This window comes from Elephas maximus, chromosome 16 (genome assembly GCF_024166365.1).
Source record: "Elephas maximus indicus isolate mEleMax1 chromosome 16, mEleMax1 primary haplotype, whole genome shotgun sequence".
Lineage (NCBI taxonomy): Eukaryota > Metazoa > Chordata > Mammalia > Proboscidea > Elephantidae > Elephas > Elephas maximus.
Window position 1 is genome coordinate 19,166,753 of NC_064834.1, and position 22,704 is coordinate 19,189,456.

At 37.6% G+C, this 22,704-nt stretch overlaps 2 protein-coding genes across 9 annotated transcripts in view; one reads left to right on the forward strand and one right to left on the reverse strand.

Annotated features, from left to right (window-relative positions):
* The window catches only part of CCAR1 (cell division cycle and apoptosis regulator 1), a 41,180-nt gene extending 27,949 nt beyond the window's left edge, over nucleotides 1-13,231 (reverse strand). For 4 of the 7 annotated variants that reach the window (XM_049855160.1, XM_049855164.1, XM_049855161.1 and 1 more), the window contains exons 1-6: nucleotides 13,021-13,111; nucleotides 11,411-11,532; nucleotides 5,493-5,665; nucleotides 5,007-5,051; nucleotides 3,145-3,177; nucleotides 1,057-1,250 (exon numbers count right to left, since the gene is read on the reverse strand). In XM_049855160.1, the coding sequence (XP_049711117.1) occupies nucleotides 1,057-1,250; nucleotides 3,145-3,177; nucleotides 5,007-5,051; nucleotides 5,493-5,665; nucleotides 11,411-11,483 (518 nt within the window). In that variant the 5' untranslated portion in view covers nucleotides 11,484-11,532; nucleotides 13,021-13,111. Of the gene's footprint in view, nucleotides 1-1,056; nucleotides 1,251-3,144; nucleotides 3,178-5,006; nucleotides 5,052-5,492; nucleotides 5,666-11,410; nucleotides 11,533-13,020; nucleotides 13,112-13,144 lie in introns of those variants that run through there. The other 3 variants (XM_049855163.1, XM_049855162.1, XM_049855159.1) reach the window with 2 other exon arrangements.
* A 122-nt stretch (nucleotides 13,232-13,353) lies between these two features.
* LOC126059477 (graves disease carrier protein) overlaps nucleotides 13,354-22,704 on the forward strand; it is a 281,521-nt gene continuing 272,170 nt past the window's right edge. The window contains exons 1-2 of one of the 2 annotated variants that reach the window (XM_049855148.1): nucleotides 13,354-13,461; nucleotides 15,562-15,638. In XM_049855148.1, the coding sequence (XP_049711105.1) occupies nucleotides 15,591-15,638 (48 nt within the window). In that variant the 5' untranslated portion in view covers nucleotides 13,354-13,461; nucleotides 15,562-15,590. Of the gene's footprint in view, nucleotides 13,462-15,560; nucleotides 15,639-22,704 lie in introns of those variants that run through there. The other variant, XM_049855150.1, reaches the window with a different exon arrangement.

Sequence of the window (22,704 nt, forward strand, 5' to 3'; positions counted from 1 at the left end):
GTATGAGAAACTAACTTGAGCTGTAAACTTTCACTTAAGGCGCAATAAAAGGAGAAAAAAAATTAATTTCCCAGATATAAGAAAGTTCATTAGAAATATATTTGAAAAGTCTAAGAAAATTCTTATTTCCTGCAACTACCACAAAATTACTGAAGTGCTACTGTGAACATGTTAGTTCATCAAACATTTAATTCTCATTTATTAATTTTTCACTATAAGAACAATGTTACTGATTATATGTCACATAAAAGATTAAATTTAAAAGGACACATATGACTTTATGCCCTAATCTTAACGTAAGTCTAACCATGAATATTATTAGATGATAAACGTCACCTAACTGTTACAAAACATTTATAAAGAATTCACCATAGCAGGTCTTGTCTGGAGGCGAGATGAGAAGGCAGAGTGGGACAGAAGCTGGGTGAATGGACACGGGGAATACAGGGTAGAGAGGAGGAGTGTGCTGTCACTTTGGGGGGAAAGCAACTAAGAGCACATAGCAACGTGTATGTAAGTTTTTGTATGAGAGACTGACTTGATTTTGTAAACTTTCACTAAAGCACAATAAAAAAAAGGAATTCACCATAAATGTTGGGTGCTGCTGAGTCATTTTTGACTCGTAGTGACTCCATATGACAGAGTAGAGCTTCCCCATAGGGTTTACTTGGCTGTAATCTTGGCAGAAGCAAGTCATCAGGTTTTTCTCCTGTGGAGTAGCTGGATAGGTTCAAAACGCCAACCCTTTCAGTTAGCAGCCAAGTGTTTAACCATTTACGCCACCAGGACTCTTTTCACTATAACTAGTTTGTTCAGTTACCAAAAGCTATCTCTTATCACGTTCTCCATCAAAAAGCTTACAAGGAAAAAAAAGGCAAACCAATGACAAATAAAAAACAAACAAAAACAGGTCATGGGTAGAAATACAATAAAAGCTGAATGATTATAAAAGAGATAAATTATAGCTAAAACACAATCCCATGCCACTATTAAGCAGGTGCTTTATCAATATACTTAATGCTAAATACAAGAAGGCCAACACCTAATGAAGTTTACCTAAGCTGAAAGAATACATCCTCATCCACAAATCCAAATGTATCATGTAGCTTTGTAACCACTCCTGTGAAAACACGTTGTTTCTGAGGTTGGGTTTGTTGCTGACTTGACCGTGGTGTTGGGTATGATACAGTTATCTGTGCTGCAGGCTGAGGAGTAGACAGGCTAAGGCTTGTAGGCAATGCAACAGCTGGCTATAAAACATAATCATAGCAAGGACAGTTTAACAACTAGGAGAATGAAATCACTGTCACTGAATTATACATGTAAAAATTGTTGAGGGGAAAAATAAACCCAAAAATCAAAAACCATTGAGCAAAAAACCCAAAACCATAATCAACATCAAACTATGGAAATGATTTGAAACTGTCTAAAAATTTTAAATGACTACCTAAAACTAACCCAAAATGTTAAAAATGTATTTGAATTTAAAAAATGACATGTACAGTTTAAAGGTAAGAATCAAGTCTCAAAAACTGTAAGTTACATTGGATCTATTTCTTTAATTTGGTCACTTAGATAAGTGTTTCCACAGGTTAAGCCGGGAAAAAAGGCCCCACGGTCCAATGAGTTTTAAAAAACAGCTCGTATTTTAGCTTCCTCTTCAAAATTCGCAATCCACACTGGCATTATACTCAAGAAAGTCATATATAATAAAGAAAACTCAGCATTCCTTCAACTTTGACCACACAATTATTTTCTCATGAAATCTCTGCAACATTCAAGACACTAATGGTCTTCAGGGCAAATTTTGGGAAATCTATTTTAACAAGTGACAAACTTTTACAGCTTTTCTATTCAATTTGCAAATCCCAGTATTGGGGATCGAAAATATGATAGATGTGGGTCAATTTCAGTTCTTTAATAAAAACAAAGTGGTGCTAATTTCTCAATTAAAACTTATTTATAAATAAACAAGCAACAGATCCAAGACTAAGAGATATAAAAGCTTTTCTCCTACCTCTTATCCTCAGCTACCCAGGTCCCTATCCACGAGGCAATCACTGTCACTAGTTATTATTTCAGATCCTCTTAAAGATGTTTTATGCAAATATAAGCGTATAGATAGGCAGATACAGAACTGATGTCTCCCTCCCCCTTATATAAATGGAAGCATATAACACATAGTGCATTATACTACTTTCCACTTCACATATCTGGGATATCACTTCCTATCAGTAAGTAAAGAGATTCTTCTTCCCTTTTTAACAGCTGTACAGTATTTCTCTCTATGCCATAGGCCAAGTCAGTCCATGGCCTGCTTTATTATGGCCTATTATCTAAGAACGGTTTTTATACTTTTAAAAGGAATATATATTTACACACATATGTGTGTGTGTAAATATATATAAATAAAACATGCAACAGACTATAAGAAGTTCTTACATAGAGACAGTTTACCAATTCTTACCATAATATATTTAACTGGTCCCCTATTTAGGACTTTTAGGTTGTTTCTAATTTTTTGCAACGAATATCCCAGCTCACAGGTCATTTTGTATATATGTGAGTGCATTTTTGGGACCAATTCTCAGAAGTGAAGTTGCTTGCTTAAATATTTCAAACAGGTGCATTTAAAATTATTTTAGATATGGCCAAATTGCTTTACCAACCAGTGAACTTTAAATAAATCCAGATCTGAAGTCTTCCTTCTTGAGAATGTAGGCATTTTATAGAAAAATAGCACCACATATCAGAAGTTCAAAATCTTTTATTAAACGTTGCTAAAAAAAACTAAGCTGATAGGGTAATACAATAACTCTACCTACTAAAGCTAAAGAAGCAACATGTACAAAAAAATTCTCGCAAGTGTTAGCTACAAAGGAAACATAAAACTCAAAATAAGTATTGTCTAAAACAAGACTTATTCATTAAAACTGGATCACAGCTGGACAATCAAAAAGCACAAAAGAAAACGCACAAAACCACACACTTTTAAATCTTTATTTAACATTATATTGCTAAACTATTATGTGAATTCAACAAATATTCATCTTTAAACCCTGACAGAAAAACTAGAATAGGGACAAAACTTTGGTCCACTCTTTATTCAGGTATCCAAAAGAAATAAAGTAATGCCAAACTAACCTGTGTTAATAGGGTCTGCTGGGGTTGCTGTAACTGGAAACAGAGAAAAGAAAGAAAATTAGAATTGTTTCAAAGATGCTTAATAAAAGGAAAACATTTCTATTAAATATTTCTAATCAAGAACAATGTAAAAAGTAAAAGAAGTCATTAAATGTATAAGGTTTCCTTTTTCTAACATCTGTGGACCCCATATATAAGAGTCGCACTTAGCAGATTCCAATTAAAAGATCTTTTTTTGTTTTGTTGCTATTTCATAGTGAAAACATCCACCAAAACAATCCCACAGGTCCCTAGAGGGGAAGATTTCTAGTTTGACAACATGTTAATTTTCATGTACAAAAATGATTCAGTATTATCATTCAGTAACATCAAAAAATACCAGTAGCCATTCAATTCATATGTCCCTAAAATGAGAAGCACTTTTGATGGTCAGATTTACTAGAGGCATAGGAACCATGAAAGACCAAACAATCTGACATAGTGTTTCCTTGGCAATAGCAAAGTGTAACATTACCAGAAAGCAAAAAGGAATTTCTGGGAATGGGGAAGTTAAAACACTGAACTAGAAATGACTTAAGTTAGGAAAAAAACCTACATGAGGTTCTGATTTAATACACTCAGTTTACCTAGGCCCACGTGTTACAGGTTAAATAACACTAAATTACAATTTTCTATTAAGTGAACAGTTGATTATTGCCATTTTTACACAGTTCAACCTAATAAATCATAATATTTAATATTTTATAACAGCACTAAAATAAGTCTGAGGATACTCTGAAAACAAGATAGCTGTTTCGAAATCAATCTCGTCAGTTTTTCAGAGGTTGATAAAAATTATTAGTGGAACACTGTAATCCGCAGGGAAAATGTAATGTTTCTCAAGCCTCAAATGGCTTAAGAACGAAATTGGGCTACGTTCTGGGACAACAGCTTATGAACTGAGGTACCTCATGCTTCTTCAGTGTCTTTGGATCTAGCTTTTGGTCCCTTTCTCTTGCATCCCTTTACTTCTGGCTATTATACTTTCCTGAAACTTCTGAATGGCTCAGGTACTGAGAAGGACTGAAAACTATCTCCTAGCCCTGGAAAAGCCTAGAACGGGTACTTAGGCTAGAGCTTATCTACCTTAGGCTTGAGCGTACTATTTTCAGGGCAAACTCTCTTTCCCTTGACATACCTTCTCCTTGGGTTCAGTTTTTCCTACCTCACCCTATTATAAATGTAAAACCTTAAGGAACGTGATTAGAGGTGGAGCCCAGAGAAAGGACATCGAAGAAACTTACTTTTAATCTAAGTCACAGTTCTTCGAATTGTTCAAATGTGCCTTGGGAGTAGGGATGGAACTGTAGGGGAGGGCGCTCCCGTATTTTCAACAGCTCTATTTTTATATTCTGTACATAAGATTTCCACACACAATTTCATTTTGGGAAAAAAAAGGAGAGTCCACTGCTTTAAAAAAAAAAAAAAAAGGCTGAAGTCCAATCTTCTAGGCTTCAGATGGAAAAAGGCAGCTTTTCATTTTCACATGTGGTCTAATTCAGCAAAGTAGGGCTAGCGGTTCCAGACAGGAGTACAGGGCCAAACAGTAATAGAGGGATTCTTTCCATACTATCCTATGCATATGTCCTTAAAACACACGTGACAAAGACTGGCCGGTAGTCGAGGACTTGGGTTTTTGAGAACCCCCTCCTATCTCTTTCTGCCTTGGAGACATTCCTTTTTACATACCTCATTTCCCCCACCCCCAAAGAATTCAAATCACACATGAAGGTAGCTGACAGGAATTAAACACTATATCAAATGAATTTTGAAACAAATGGCTGCTTTAAAATAACTTTTTAAGATGGAAAATATAAACTAACCTGCTGTTGCACACTATACAAGGCCTGTTGAGGTTGTGAATATTGCTGGGAAAAAAAAAATACCAACAGATTTTTCAAAGAAAAATTGGATATTAGTTTTAGTCATTCTCAAAAAGTAAACCACTTACATACAAATATAGCCAAGATTACACTCAAAAGAAATGTCCTGGAACGATTAAATGCCATCTAAAATAAACAAAATGGTGATTACTTATATTCTGGGACCCACCAAAAACTGAATTTTGTTCAACTAATTAAGGTATAAAAACTGCTCCATTTAAAAGCTGAAGAATTCTGACTATGTAACTATGCTTGTCTGCATGTGTTAGGTATACATAATTTTTATGATCAGGAAGAAAAAAAAAACAAAAGCATAATAAAGGCCTAAAATTCTTCCTTCATTCATTAAAAAGTGATAGTAGTGAGCCTAGCTATGCAGATTTTCTACAGTTTTCTCTGTCACGTTACAACCTCTTGAAGATTCACCTGTTGCAATGCAGCTGCTGCGGCCGCGGCTTGTTGCTGCAACGCCGCAGTCTGAGTTAGTTGGTAGTTGGCTGGAGTTTGTGTGGTAAGGCCTGCTGCTGCCAACGCAGTTTGCTGTGTATAAATGGTAGGAGATGCTCCAAGGAGTGAGGGCTGCTGAACACCCAATGCAGCTAAAATGAGATTAAAATAAAAAATTAAAAAAAATTAAAATGAGTCCCTTCTAGGAATTTTCCATGGATGCTTAGTTGTGTATCAAGGTTTGCCACTGGTTAGTAAAAAAAAAAAAAAAAAAAACTAAAAGAACAATTTTAGTAATGCTTATTGAATTTAATGGATGCACGTCCCACCCCAGATGTCATAGGTTTTATATCAAATAATTCATATCATGAGTGTTCTATAAAATCATACTTCAGAATAAACCCAACCAAACCTACAAAGTATTTTTTAGGAAAAATCCAAACTAAACCTGTTGCTGTCGAGTCGATTCCAACTCACAGGGATCCTACAGGACAGAGCAGAACTCCCCCACAGGGTTTCCAAGGCTATAATCTTTACAGACAGAGTCTTGGTAGTACAGTGGTTAGGCCCTGGTTGCTAACCGAAAGGTCGGCAGTTCAAACCCACCAGCTAATCCGGGGGAGAAAAACATGGCAACCTGCTTCAGTGAAGATTTACAGCCTTGGAAACCCTATGGAGGCAGTTCTACTCTGTCCTCTAGGGTGGCTATGAGTTGGAATAGGCTGGATGGCAACGGGTTTGGTTTTGGTTTTATGCTAATACCCACCGGTCAAAAGTAAACAGGACAGTCTGCCATATCAGCTCTCACTAGATGAGACCACAAGCCAGACAGGCTTAGAGGATGAGGAAAAAATACGTATTAACAACAAACCTTAGTAGATTTTATGTGCACTTTTTACTCTTAGAAAAAGTTTCAGAGACGATTTGCTATAATACAGCAGAAGCAGTGTTTAAACAAGTCCCATACCAGCAGCAATCTTCCTTTTCTACCAAATTATGGGTTGGAAACACGCAACTCTATCAAGGGATAACTAATGTAAGTGAAGCATATACAGATCAGCCATTCTGTGTATGGAAAAGACCGGGAATCTTCAAATCTGAGCAGCTAATTCAAGTGATGGGGATTTAAAGGCCGACCAGGCCAGAACGAGGAGGCAGGAAAAGCAGACTCACATTTAAAACACGGGTATTGATATCGGCTTCAATCACCTGTGTTCCTGAATTAGTTCATTTTTTCTCTATAGCTACAATATAGTCACCTTAAAAATGGTCAAAAGAAATGGTTGAGAAGAGGTCTGATCTGTTAAATACATTCCCACATTTTCATATTTTTGCAATTATATACATATACACGTAAATATTTTTATTTTAGTCAAGTAACATATCTGGCTGCTTCTTTTACAAAAGCATGAGAAACATGAGCTTCCAGTATCACAGCAACATGAAAGCCACCAAAGTACAACAAACTGATAGATACATGGTGGTAACGAAATTCTATATCATACCAAAATTTTTTCATATTCAAGGTTCTAATAATTTTAAGTTTACCTAGCATACAGCATGACTAATAAGCAAGCACCTAGACTCCCTGGGTGGCGCAAATGGTTAAGTGCTTGACTATTAAGCTGAAAGGTTGGTGGTTCTAACCCACCTAGAGTCGTCTCAGAAGACAGGCCTGGCAATCTGCTTCGGAAAGGTCACAGCCTTGTAAACCCTATGCAGCAGTTCTACTCTGCACACATGAGGTTGCAATGAGTCGGAATCAACTCAGCGGCAACTAACAATAATAACAAAATACTTGCGTATTTTGAAGAGATACATGCAAAATATATATGATAAGTAAAATATTCCGTAAGCATGAAATTTAAAAAGTAGTATTATTGACAAAAAAGGTAGTGTAAAACAAGATACCCCTAGTCAATGTAATTGAGCTAAAGACCATTTTAAGATTCAGCCAGTGATTTGTCAAACACCTCTCTCATTGCCCCTCCCCCACAGTCTCTTTATACAATAGAAAACTATTAAATTTTCACATCTAAAAGCTCTGGTCCCTAGTATTTTTCTAGTATGACTGTCACTGGCATTTCACGTAGGAGATGAAAAACAGGCTGAACAGTAAGAAAAGAACAAATACATCACCGTGTAGGAGAAATAGGGTTGGAAAAGTAGAAAAAAAGAAGCCCTTGAATATTACCCTTAAGAAGTCTGAACTATATTCTAGAACTCCTGGAAGATATTTCTGCAGATGAATAAGAGGGAATAATGGAAGACGTAATGAACCGCAATTCTGGAGTCCCAAAACTGACTCTGCTATGACTTGCTGAGAGATCTTAAAACAAATTTCTGTACCTTTCTGGGCCTCAATTTCTTTATCTCTTAGAGAAAAGAGTTGGGACAGACTCTAGCTCAGGTTCCATCCAGCTTTGAAAAATGCTGTAATTTCAATAGGAACTATGCTTTAGGAAGATCACATCTGACAGGTGCATTGGAGCTCAGGAGAAATAAGCTGCAGCATACCCAGTTGGCAAGAGAGAAAAGCAAATAGAAGCAAGCAGTCAGAACGAAATAAAGGACAAAAAAGATAAGCATCTCCACCAAGTGAAAGATGAGGAAAAGAGCTTCCTCACTGAAGTGAGGGATCTGTGTTGATAAATACCATATAACAAGATATATAACATATAACAAGACCTGGGAAAGGAACAGAAGGGCCTGACAGGTGAGAAACTTTGGCATGGGAGCAAGAGAAAGCTGTTGCTAAATGCAGTTATCCAAATATGACAAGCATAAGGCCTAAATGTGAAATGAAGAAGGGGTAAATCTGAGACACGTTCAAACGGGAAAAAGGTCAAAGTTTAACATTCGATCAAATATGACGGTTAAAATAAAATTACAAATGAAAGACGTGATACCTAGGAATTACAAACTCTCCTTACTTGAACAGGCTCAATATTAAAATTAATAAGAAATAATTCAAAAACCTTCAATTTTATAACAGATTTCAGCAATAACTGCTAGTCTTCATGCTTTCACTGAAGTTTTGAACATTATTTTAAATGTGTGATCTGCGTGAAAACACTAAAATTTCATCTGTGCGAACACAATGAAAATTTCAAATTTCCAAGAATTCTTTAAAAAGTTAGTACAAATACAAAATAATCTAAGAAAATTGAATAACAAAGCCATTGCCTGAACAAAACCATGCTATGTCATGTACATAGAGGAAACTGAACGGGAGTTTTTATATTGCTCTCAGGAGAAACTGAGTCAGAAGTACAGGTACAAAAATTAATATATTTTATTTGAGTTGAGTAATTTGGTTAACCCTTTTCTGTTGTGTGACTATTGGATCTGACAGTGGCCTCTGACACTAACATATCTAGCATATTTTAACAGTTGCATTTTTAGAAAATAGACTATAATTGACACATACACAATTACCCTAAAGTCCTTTAATGTTCTTTGCAGAAATTTTCCTCAAATTGTATTTGAAGCTGCCTGGAGAAAACTTCAGGAGTCAAGCACAAGTTAAAATGTTCTCCATTAAAATTAGGTGTAAACAAGACATACTTTGCCACGGAAATGAAAAAGATTGAACTTTGAAAGAAATTTGCTTGGCTCTGAGAAACTCTAATGAGTAAAGAATTAGTTACAAAGAGCACTTTAAAAGAAAGGTAAGGAAATACTTAGCTTTCAAGAAGTACAGGCAGTCCCAGGTTACGGATGTCCAACTTGCAGTGACCAACCAAGCCCCATAAAGCCTTCTATATAAAAAATTCAAGGTACCTACAATGGTTCCTAATAACGGAGAGGCGCTCTTTGTGACACAGATTAAAACATTATTATTGTATTGTTACATTAAAGATGGTTTAGTGTATCTGGAAGTGTCTAGTATTTTCTGTATGTGTTTAATATATTTTATGCATTCAAAGGTACGCTATACACTAACACAAACATCTGATTAACTGGTGTTAGATATGAACTGTATATAACCGTTCTAATTTAAGTACAAATTCAACTTAAAGACAAGCTTAGGAACGGAACTCATTCATCATCTGGGGTGCTAAAAAATGTAGCACCCCAAAATTATATTTTTTATCAAAACAATGTCCATCTAGAATTGAGTTTCATTTAGAACTTACTCAAGGATTTTTATGGTAAAAGCTAAGCTTAGACACAAAACACTGCCTATTTTCTGAAGTCACAATAAGTCAGCAAACTTTTGATTCGGAAAAATTCTGACTGAGAAGTCCAACAAAGCCCATAAATAATTTCATACAGCACAAATATAAGCTCTGTTTACACAAATCCCACTATTTACATTTGAAATCTCTATTGCCAAATATGGAGAGCCAAATATGGAAAGAGAATACCTATATTCACTACTGACTTTGCCTTTGACAAGTTCCATAAAACTCTGGCCTCCTTTTCTCAGTTTTACAATGAAAATACAGGAGTATAACACACATGCAAATATAAGTGGTAAGAACTATGGACACTACAATATCACCATAACAGCTATTTTATTGACACAATATAGATATTACGAATCTAAAACAAATTATATGCAGAGAAAATCTGCTAGAACATGTTTAGTTTATCAAAGTGCCGGTACACAGCACCAGCTTCTGGATATTAGTTGCTAATAATTCCTGTTTCATTAAAACTAAGTCAGTACCAGTTTCTCCTTTAACGCTGTTGTTAGGCGCTGTCAATTCCGACTCACAGTGACTCTATGTACAACAGTCCTGTGCCAGCCTCACAATTATTGCTATGTCTGAACCCACCGTCTGTACTTTTAACACAGCAGAGAAATATTTGGATCTGAATAAATACAATCTTTTCCCATTATTTTCAGGTGTCTGCAAAATAACCACTGACCATTTAATCCCCCAAATAAAGTCCCTAAAGTAACCATTTCTTTTAATCAAAACAATGTCCATCTAGAGTTGAGTTTCATTTAGAACTTACTCAAGGATTTTTATGGTAAAAGGAATGAGAAAGGTCACCTAGATAATTAGATAATCATTTCCACCAAATTTTAGAACACTAAGTTAGAAGATTGCAGTCTCTCTGCAACTGACCTCCAGTTACATAATAGATATTTTAAGTAGGTAAAATGCAGCAAAGACTATTAGATGTACCATAATTTTTTTTTATAAGTATTCAAGTTAACAGAATAAGCTGCAATTTTTCTGGATACTGAAAGAAACTCAAAATATCATTCAGTAGGGTCCTTGGAAACTCATTTGAAATTCCTAAATGCTATGTGCATTATATTCAAGTAAAAAATGCAGTGCTATAAGAGAGAAGCTAAAGACTTTAAGATTCAATCAATAAAGTAAAAAACCGGTAAGAATTCTTCCTAGGAGCAAAAGGAAGAAATTTACAAAAACAAACAGATGAGCCCTAAACAATAAAAAATTTTTGTTTACTTTGTGTTTTGAAAATTTAAATGTTCATTTGCTCCTTTTACGACAATTTTAGTGATAATTTCCTTCCTTAGAGTTCATTTTTCTACTTTAAAAAGACAACTGAAAACCACTGTTAGTAAAGTATGGCTTTCAAATACATTTACTTTTAAACATAACTTATGAATACACAGAGTTAACATGCCAAACAGGGTATAGTCTATATTTGATGAATGAATGGCTGTTAACTTCTAAGATAATTAAAGTCAATTAAAAATTAATCAATTTAAGGTATTTAAAAACAAAAACTGGCTAAATTGTTGACTAAAACACATTTTTTTGCTCGCTGATCATCTTTTTAAAAAGAGCTTTACAGAGAAACTTAAAGAAAAGATACATAATTAATGAGCATTTTACAATATTATGCACAGGCTAAATCACATAACACGTCCTCCACACGTTTACAGTACATGCGTTCAGGAGCCTGACCTGGCTGTGACACCGCGGTGGCTGTAAACTGAGTAGCCCATGGCGGATTCTTCTGTCCTCCAAACTGAGCCATGATCCAAGGGGGGAAAAAAAACCTCTTGTTTTTCTTCTATAGCAGCGATCTATTAAGAAAGGATCCACATTTTAAAGTCGTCAAAGCACAAATATCACAAAAGGCTGTTTAAAGAAACATTTGTCAAGGACATCTTTGTAGGTCTAAGAATAAATAACTGCAAGTAGAAAAGGAGCAAAGGGACAACTGAAATGCAGCAAAAACGTTTCACATCAGATAGTCCATTAAAAAAAAAACAAAACAAAACCATTGCCATCCAGGCGATTCTGTCTCAGCAACCCTACAGACAGAGCAGAACTGCCCCACAAGGTTTCCAAGGCTCTAATGTTTACCGGAGCAAACTGCCACATCTTTCTTCCGGGGCTCCGAACCACTTTTTGGTTAGGTCAGCAACCGAGAACTTAACCACTGCGCAACCGGGACTCTTTACAGTTCACCAAAGGTACCAATTTTAAAAGATGACATTAGGAGTTGACTTACAAGAAAAGCACTTCGGTCTGCGACTACAAGCTGTCACGTTTAAACGGAAGACCTAGCCACCCCGATTCTTAACAAGTTCACAACTTTACGATAAAAGGATACAGAGCCTGCGTGTTTCTTTTGGCAGTGGGTTGGGGATTAGGGCCAGAGTCGCAGTCACACCAATAACGGAAACTGGAGCCACGAGATTTCGAATAAAGGTATTTAAGAATATCATTTAAATAACGAACATTTTACCCAGGAATTGACTCGACGGCACTGGGTCTGGGTTAGAGCAAGGAAGGAACCAGGGAACAGGAAAGGTAGTTGAAGATAATCACGGCGAAGACCTCTCCCCGCCCCCCCAAAAAACCCAAACCCACTGCCAAGGAGTCTATTCGGACCTACAGCGACCACACAGGGGAGAGATGTATAGGACAGGACCGTGTAGGACAGAACGGCACGACAGGGCTTCCCAGGCTGTAAACCTTACGGAAGCAGACTGCCACATCTTGCTCCCGCGGAGCGGCTGGTGCTTTGGCCGCCGACCTTTCAGCCGAGCGCTTTAACCACTGCGCCTCCGGGGCGCCTTCCCTCGCCCCCCCGCAAAGAGCCAGAAAAGGCGAAGGTCTCCGCCCACGCCACCACCCCCACTCTGCGCGAATCGGGTGGCCCCGAGTTCTGCCATCCACCTTCCTCCACCCCAGGTCCTCGTGGGCCGGAGACCACGCCAGGTGGAATCCTCCATCCCAGACGCCGGGACGGAACCGCCAGAAGGGGGTACCGACGGCCCTGGGCCCTTAACCCCCGGGGAAGAAAGAGAAAGCCTCCATCCTCCCTCCACAACGCGCACCACGGCGACTCGTCCCGAGGAGCCGAGCCCGGAGGCCGGACGGCTAAAGACGCCGGGGCTGCGATCGCGGGCCGCCGGCCGAGGCTCCGAGGAGCTGGGCCCGCCTCAAGGGCCGCGAGGGACCGGCGAGGCGGTGGGGGAGGGGCCGGTCGCGCGGGGCCTGCTCCGACTCGTACAAAAGGGGCCGCGCGCGTCCCTCCCGCCTGCGTCCCACGAGAGCCCCACCGTCGCCGGCCTGGAGCCGCAGTGCTTCCGAAACAGTCGTCCCGACCCTTCCGCAGATCCGGTAGGATGTTAAAAACCCCGGCTCGGCAGCCCACCGCTCCGACCGCGCTAGCCAGACCTTCACCTGAGTCGGCTCCGGGTTAGCAGCGAAGCCATTTCAAACCCGTCAGCCTTGAGCGCATGCGCCAACTTCCCCCCTCTTCCTCCACGCCACTCCCCTCCTCCCCATCTTCGAAGGAGCGGCGCTTACGAGAACACGCTTTACGTGCGCGCTCCCCGGCTCCTCTTCCTTACACTCGTCCCTTTCACGACCCGGCTACAAGTAAAGCGCGTCCAAGAAGCGTTACGAAGGCTTCGGTTGACAATGTGCGGGGGAGGGGATTAAGGCTATGCGCATGCTCTGACGGAAAGGATGATCGTGAAAGTGGGAAGAAAGCAATGGTAGGTCACGTGATCCGATAAGCGCCACCGCCATTTTTTGTATGTTTTCATACTTCAGTTACTTGCAAAAAAAAAAAAAAATGCTGACATCTTCCTAACTTTTAAAAAATTGGAAAACTCACTTAACATAGAATTCTCTATTTTAGTGATTTTAAAACGTACAATACAGTGGCTTTTCGAATATTCACAAGGTTATGTCGTTTTAGCTATTCCAAAACATTTTCATCATGCCCAAAATAAAAGCATACCCGTTAAGCAATGACTCTCCATTCCCTCATTCCCCTAGGCCCTGGCCCTTTCTGTTTCTATGGATTTGGCTACTCTAGAATTTCATAAAATATGTGGGTTTTTTTGTCCGACTTCTTTCACATATGGTTGTAATGTGTGGGAATCTACTCCAGGCAACTAGTTTTTACTTTCACTTAGCATAATATTTACAAGATTCATCCATGTTGTAGGATGTACCAGAACTTCATCCCATTTTAAGGCCAACTAATAATTTTTTTTCTTTAATAATTAATTGTATGACTGTACTCTATTAATACATTCGTTCAGTGGATGGATACTTGGGTTGTTCCCACTATTTAACTGAATAATGCTGCTATGAGCATTCATGTAGAAAGTTTTGTTTGAACTCCTGCTTTCAGTTCTCCTGGATATGTACCCGTGAGTGGAATTCTGGGTTATAGGGTGATACTTTTACTGGGTAGGGTAATACTTAACTTTTTTAAGGGATCACCAAACTATTTTCTACAGTCATTACCACATTTTACATTCCTACCAGCAATCCATAAGGGTTTTAGTTTACATCCTTGCCAACACCTGTTACTTTTTGTTTTTTAAATTACAAATTTTCTAGTGGGTGTATAGCAGTATCTTGTGATTTTGATTTGCATTTCCATTGACTAAGGAGAGCCCTGGTGGCTGCTAACCAGGAGGTCGGCAGTTCAGATCCACCAGCAGCTCTTTGGAAACACTGTGGGACAGTTTTACCCTGTCGTATGGGGTCGATATTAGTCAGTACCAACTCGAGAGAAACGGGCTTGGTTTTCCCTTAACGACTAGTGGCATTGGGCATCCTTTAGTGTGCTTATTGGCCATTTGTACATTTTCTTTGAGGAAGTGACTGTTTTTTAAATTTGGTTGTCTTTTTCTTGTTGAGTTGTAAGAGGTCTTAATATTAGACCCTTATCAGGTATCTGAGGAGCCCAGGTATTGCAGTGGTTAAAGCACTCAGCTGCTCTCCGAAAGGTAGGCAGTTTGAACATACCAGCTGCTCTGTGGGCGAAAGATGTGGCGGTCTCATTCTGCAAAGATTTACAGCCTTGGAAACCCTATGGGACATTTCTGTTCTGTCCAATTGGTTTGCTATGAGTCAGAATCGCCTCCATGGCAGTGGGTTTTGCTTTTTTGTTTTTCGGTATCAGATATATGATGTGCAAATATTTTCTCCCATCCTGTGGGTATCTTTTCACTTTCTTTTTAATTTATTTTATTGCACTTTAGGTGAAAGTTTACAGCTCAAGTTAATTTCTCGTGCAAAAATTTATACACATGTTGTTATGTGACCCTAGTTGCAATCCCTGTAATCTTACAGCACACTCTCCCTTTCCACCCCTGGGTTTCGTGTGTATGTTCAGCCAGCTCCTATCCCTTTCTGCCTTTGAATCCCACCTTCGGACAGTAGCTGCCCATTCAGTCTCATGTATCTATTTGAATTAAGAAGCACAATTTTCATGAGTAGTATTTTATGTTTTACAGTCCAGTCTAATCTTTGTCTTAAGAGGTGGCTTCAGGAATGGTTTTAATTCTGGGTTAACAGAGAGTCTGGGGGCCGTGTCTTCTGAGGTTCCTCTAGACTCAGTAAGACCATTAAATCTGGTCTTTTTATGTGAATTTGAGTTTAGCACCACACTTTTCTCCTGCTCCGTCAGGTACTCTCTGTTGTGTTCCCTATCAGGGTGGTCACTGGTGGTGGCTGGCCACCATCTAGTTTTGCTTGTCTCAGGCTGATGGAGTCTCTGGTTTATGTGGCCCTTTTGTATCTTGGGCTAATGTTTTCCTTGTGTCCTTACTGTTTTTCATTCTCTTTTGCTCCAGGTGGCTTGGGACCAATTGATGCATCTTAGATGACCACTTACAAGCTTTTAAAGCCCCGGATGACACTCACCAAACTGGTATGCAGAACGTTTTCTTAATAAACTTTGTTATGCCAATTGACCAAAATGTGCCCTGAAATCATGGTTCCCAGGCCCCTTCCCCTGCTACTCTGTCCCTCCAAGTGTTTGGTTATGTTCAGGAAACTTCTTAGCTTTGGGTTTAGTCCAGTTGTGCTGACTTCCCCTGTACTGTGTGTTGTCCTTCCTTTCACCTAAGACAATTCTTGTCAACTATCTAGTTAATGAATACCCCTTTCTCTCACTCCCCACCCTCTAACCATCAAAGAATGTTTACTTCTGTGATTAAACCTCTTCTTGAGTTCTCATAATAGCGGTCTCCCACCATATTTGTCCTTTTGTGACTGACTAGTTTCACTCAGTGTAATGTCTTCCAGATTCATCCATGTTTTGAGATATTTTGCGGATTCATCATTGTTCTTTATCCTTGTGTAGTGTTCCATTGTGTGAATATACAATAATTTGTTTATTCCTTTGTCTGTTGGTAGGCACATAAATTATTTCCATCTTTTTGCTATTGTGATGTGCTGCAGTGAACCTGGGTGTGCATATATCTGTTGGTGAAAAGGGTCTTACTTCTCTAGGATATATTCCAAGGAGTGGGATTTCTGGATCATATAGTATTTCTATTTCTAGTTTTTAAAGGAAGTGCCAAATTGATTGCACCATTTTACATTCCCACCAGCAGTGTATAAGTGTTCCAGTCTCTCTATAACCTCTCCAACATTTATTATATTCTGTTTTTTGGATTAATACCAGCCTTTTTGGGGTGAGATGATATCTCATTGTAGTTTTGATCTGCATTTCTCTAATGGCTAATGATCCTGAGCATTTCCTCATGTATCTGTTAGCGGCCTGAATGTCTTCTTTGGTGAAGTGCCTGTTCATATGCTTTGCTCTTTTTTTAATTGGGTTGTCTTTTTGTTAATGAGGTTTTGCAGGATCTTTTAGATTTTAAATGTTAGACCCTGATCAGGTATGTTGTAGCCAGATTTTTCTTCCCAGTCTGCAGGTTGTCTTTCTACTCTTTTGGTGAAGGCTTTTGATGAGTGTGTTTGATTTTTAGGAGCTCCCAGTTACCTAGTTTCTCTTCTGGTGATTGTGCATTGTTAGTTATGTTTTGTATTCTGTTTATACCATGTATTAGGGCTCCTAGTGTCGTCCCTATTTTTTCTTCCTTGATCTTTATCATTTTAGATTTTATATTTAGGCCTTTGATCCATTTTGAGTTAGTTTTTGTATGTGGTGTGAGGTAGGGTTCTTGTCTCATTTTTTTTGCAGATAGATATATCCAGTTATGCCAGCATTTGTTAAAGAGACTGTCTTTTTCCCCTTTAACAGACTTTGGGCTTTGTCAAATATCATCTGCTCATAGGTAGGTGAATTTATGATTGAACTCTGAATTCTGGTCCATTGGCCTATGTATCTGTTGTTGTGCCACTACCAGGCTGTTCTGACTACAGTGGCAGTATAATAGTTACTAAAATCAGGTAGCATGCGGCCTGCTTTGTTCTTCCTCTTCAGTAATGCTTCTCCAGGGCCTCTTTTCTCTATGATGTTGGTGATTTGTTTCTCCATCTTGTTAAAAAATGTCATTGGAAATTGGATCGAGATTGCATTGTGTCTGTAGATCACTTTGGGTAGAATTGAGGTTTTCGCAGTGTTGAGTGTTCCTGTCCATGAGCAAGGTATGTTTTTCCACTTACGTAGGTCTCTTTTGGTTTCTTGCAGTAGTGTTTTGTAGTTCTCTTTGTAGAGATCTTTTATGTCTCTGGTTAGATATATTTCTATGTATTTTGTCTTCTTGGGGGCTATTGTAAATGGTATTTATTTGGTGATTTCCTCTTTGACGTTCTCTTTGTTGGTGTAGATAAATCCAAATAATTTTTGTATGTTTATCTTGTATCTTGACTTTGCCGAAAACTTCTATTAGTTCCACTAGTTTTCTTGTGGGTTCTTTGGGATTTTCTCTGCATAAGATCATATCATTTTTCAGTAAGGATACTTTTACTTCTTCCTTACCAATCTGGATGTTATTTATTTCTTTTTCTTGCCTTATTGCTCTGGCTAGGACCCCAGCACAATGTTGAATAAGAGTGGTGATAAAGGGCATCCTTGTCTGGTTCCTGTTCTCAAGGGGAACACTTTCAGACTCTGTCCATCTAAGATGATATCGGCTGTTGGCTTTGTATAACCAAAAAAAAAGAAAAAAACCAAACCCACTGCTGTCGAGTCGATTCTGACTCATAGCAACTCTACAGGACAGAGTTGGACTGCCCCGTAGAGTTTCCAAGGAGCACCTGGCAGATTCAAACTGCTGACCTTTTGGTTAGCAGCTGTAGCACTTAACCACTATGCCACCAGGGTTTCCTGGCTTTGTGTAAATGCCCTTTATTATGTTGAGGAATTTCCCTTTTATTCCTATTTTGCTGGGAGTTTTTATCATGAATGGATGTTGGACTTTGTCAAATGCCTTTTCTGTATCAATTGATAGGATCATGTGGTTCTTATCTTTTGTTTTATTTATGTAATGGATTACATTGATTGTTTTTCTCATGTTGAACCATCCCTGCATACCTGGTATGAATTCCACATGGTCATGGTGAATTATTTTCTTAATATATTGTTGAATTCTGTCGGCTAGAATATTGTTGAGGATTTTTGTGTCTGTGTTCATGAGGGATATAGGTCTGTAATTTTCTTTTTTTGTGGTGTCTTTACCTGGTTTTGGTGTCAGGGTTACGCTGGCTTCATCATATGAGTTCGAGAGAATTCCATCCTTTTCTGTGCTCTGAAATATCTTATAGTAGTACTGGTGTTAACTTTTCTCTGAAAGTTTGGTAGAATTCTCCAGTGAAGTCATCAGGGCCAGGGCTTTTTTTTTTTTTGAGGGGGAGAGTTTTTAAATTACCTCTTCAATCTCTTCTTTTGTTGTTGGTTTATTTAGTTGTTCTACCTCTGTTTGTGTTAGTTTGGTAGGTAGTGTGTTTGTAGAAATTTGTTCATTTCCTCTAGATTTTCAAATTTGTTGGAGCACAGTTTTTCATAGTATTCTATTGTGATTCTTTTAATTTCAGTTGGGTCTGTTGTGATATTGCCCAACTCATTTCTTATTCAGGTTATTTGCTTCCTCTTTTGTTTTACTTTTGTCTGTTTGACCAATGGTTAATTGATTTTGTTGATCTTTTCAAAGAACCAGCTTTTCGTCTTTTTAACTCTTTCAATTGTTTTTCTATTCTCTATTTCATTTATTTCTTTTCTAGTTTTTATTATTCCTTTTCTTCCAGTACCCATGGGTTATTTTAGCTGCTCTCTTTCTATTTATTCAAGTTGTAGGGTTAATGTTTTGATTTTTACACTTTCTTATTTTTGGATGCGTGCATTTATTGCTATAGTCAACTTCTGAGCCCTGCTTTTGTTGTGTCCCAAAGGTTCTGGTAGGATGTGTTTTCATTATCATTTGATTCTGTGAATTTCTTTATTCCGTCCTTGATTTCTTGTATAACCCAGTAGTTTTTGAGCAAGGCGTTGTTTAGTTTTCATGTATTTGATATTTTTTTCCTTGTTTTTTCTATTATTGATTTCTACTTTTATTGCTTTATGGTCAGAAAAGATGCTTTGTAATATTTCGATGTATTGGATTCTGTTAAGGCTTGCTTTGTGGCCTAATATGTGGTCTGTTCTAGAGAATGTTCCATCTGTGTCAGAAGAGAAAGTATACTTGGCTACTGTTGGATGGAGTGTCCTGTATACGTCTATGAGATCAAGTTGGTTGATTGTGGCATTTAGATCTTCTGTGTCTTTACTGAGCTTCTTTCTGGATGTTCTGTCCTTCACCAAAAGTTGTGTGTCGAAGTCTCCTACTATTATCATGGAGCTGTCTGTTTCTCTTTTCAATGCTGTTAGAGTTTGTTTTATTTATATAGGAGCCTTGTCATTGGGTGTGTAAATATTTATTATGGTTATGTCCTCCTGGTGTATTGACCCCTTAATCATTATATAGTTTCCTTCCATATCCTTTGTGGTGTGGTGGATTTTGCTTTAAAGTCTATTTTCTCAGAGATTAATATTGCCACTCCTGCTCTTTTTTGATTGTTGTTTGCTTGATACATGTTTTTCCATCCTTTGAGTTTTAGTTTGTGTCTTAGAGTCTAAGATAAGTCTCTTTTAGGCAGCATATAGAGGGATTGTGTTTTTTTACCCATTCTGCCACTCTCTGTCTCTTTATTGGTACATTTAGTCTGGTAACATTCAGCGTAATTCTTGATTTTTTTATGAGTTTAGTGCTGTTATTTTGATTTTTTTTGTGTGTGTTGTTGACAGTTTCTTTGTTCCACTTAATTTTCTGTGGTGAGTCATTTTCCTTTTTGTATTTTCATCTTTTTTCATTGTTGTTGATTTTGCATTTGCTGAGTCTTTATATTTTTCTTTTTTTTTTATTTTGATGTGTAGAATTACTCGTTTCCTTTGTGGTTACCTTAGCATTTACCTCTATTTTTTCTAAGTTTAAACCATTCTTCTATTTCTTCATATTGCCTTGACATCCTTTCCTTATGGAAGTTTTATGACTGCATTATTTAGTCCATTTTTTGTGTGTTGATATGGTCATCTTTTACATATTGACGTCTCTGTTTCTCTATTTGCAGTGTTTTAGCTTTGATTTATTTTTGTAATTTCCCTATTTGAGTTGATGTCTGGTTGTTCTGTCCTGTGTTCCAGTCTTGGGTTGTTATCTAATGTTATTGATTTTCTAACTGGAGGACTCCCTTTTGTATTTGTTGTAATTTGGGTTTGGTTTTTACAAATTCTGTTAACTGCTGTTTATCTGGAAATGCCCTAATTTCACCATCATATTTGAGAGACAGTTTTGCTGGATATATAATTCTTGGCTGGCAATTTTTTTCCTTCAAGGCCTTATATATGTCGTCTCATTGCCTTCTCACCTGCATGGTTTCTGCTGAATAGTCAGAGCTTAGTCTTATTGACTCTCCTTTGTAGATGACTTTTTGTTTATCCCTAGATGCTCTTAAAATTCTCTCTTTATCTTTGGTTTTGGCAAGCTTGATTATAATATGTCTTGGGGAACTTTCTTTTCAGATCTCCCTTGTGTGTGGTTTGACGAGCTTCTTGAATAGATACCTTCTCATCTTTCACAATATCAAGGAAGTTTTCTGCCAACAAATCTTCAGCATTTCTCTCTGTATTTTCTGTTATCCATCACATGAGGGTTTATTGTGACTGCATTGCAGTTCGGTCATGCCCTCTGCTTAATTCTGCTTTCTTTCCGTTAGGTGTTATTCCCATCAGCAATCCCCAATAAATTTCCTGCACACAAATTTCCATCTCAGAGTCTGTTTCCCAGGAAGCTCTATTTAAGACATATATCCACTTCTCCACACTGAGACTATAAATTGATATAATTTCTTTGGAGATTAGCAGTATCTATCAAAATTACAAATGCAAATGACCTTTGAGCCATAAATTCTACGTTTATAAATTTATCTTACTAGATATGGTAGACAAGTACAGCATAGATAAAAGGATATACATTGCAAGATTACTTATAATAAGAAAAGACTCAGAAGACTGTCTAAATAAACGGTGGTACATCCATACAAAGGAGTTCTATAAAGGCTTTAAAAAGAATGAGGATTGGTTTATATGCTGATATGATTTCTAAAAAATATTGTTGAATGGAAAAAAAGTGAGGTGCATAGTAATGTAAATAGTATGTTGCCATTTATATTTTTTTAAAAAGTGGGGCTATGCTTGTAGGCATTCAGTATTTCAGAATGAATACACGATTAACTATAAGCGTATTCACCTCTAGGGAGAAAGCCTTTGAGGCTGTGTCAGAGATGTATGCACTTTTGCGTTGTTTGAAGTTTTAAACATTCAAAAGCATTAGCTTTTAAAAAAATATTTTACTGTGTTTTGGGTGAAAGTTTACGCAGTGAATAAGGGTTCCCCTTTAACAATTTTTATACAAATTGTTCGTGCCATTGGTTCCAATTTTCACAATGTGTCAGCATTCTAAATATTTCCATTCTCTTTCTTCTATTTCCATTGATCTAACTTCCCTTCCCCTCCTTGTCTTCTTACCTTTGCCTTGGGGTAACTGTTGACCATTTGGCCTCATATAGTTCATTGTTTAAAGGACACATTCCTCACAGGTGATATTGTTTATTTTTTAAGACAATCTATTATTTGGTTGAAAGGTGACCTCCAGGAATAGCTTTAGTGCCAAGTTCAAAGGGTATTTTAGGGCGATAGTCTTGGGGATTCCTCTAGTCTCTATTGGTCCAGTACGTCTGGCCTTTTTTAGAAATTTGAGTTTCGTTCTACATTTTTCTCCCATTCTATCCAGGAAATTTTATTGTGTCCCTGGTCAGAATGGTCGGCAATGATAGCGCATTAGCTTTTTGATAAAATGATTTTACAAATAATGGTTTTATGTACTTATTTTTTTAATTTTATTGTGCTTTAGGTGAAACAATGTTTTTAGTTATAGCAAGAGATAATCTGAAACTGAATAATACTATATATATATTTATATACATGTATAAAAAGTAGGAGCCCTTGGGTGGCACAAACAGTTAAGTACTCAACTGCTATCCACAATGTTGGCAGTTTGAACCCCCCAGAGGTTCTCAGAAGAAAGGCTTGGAAATCTGCTTCCAAAAGGTCACAGCCATTGAAAACCCTATGGAAGGAGTGCTGTTCTACTCTGCACACTTGGGATGCCGTGAATCAGAACCAACACAACAGCAACTGGTTTTTTTTTTTTTTTGTATAAGATAAATTAGCTAGAAATGAACTTTCTATCTGTATTACCATAGAGCACACACTGTTAATGCTCTAAAAATATCTAGTTGATATATCTGTGAAATAAATGGTTACAACATTTTCTTAATAGCAAGCTAATAATTTGGCTTACCAATTAATTCCCTCAAACTCAAGCTACTTTGTAGTGTGTCATTCTGAATAAACATGTGATGAAAAAAAGTTCTCCAAATGCTGCAGCACTAAATGTGAAAAAGCTTCCCTTAAAATGCCATGAATACGT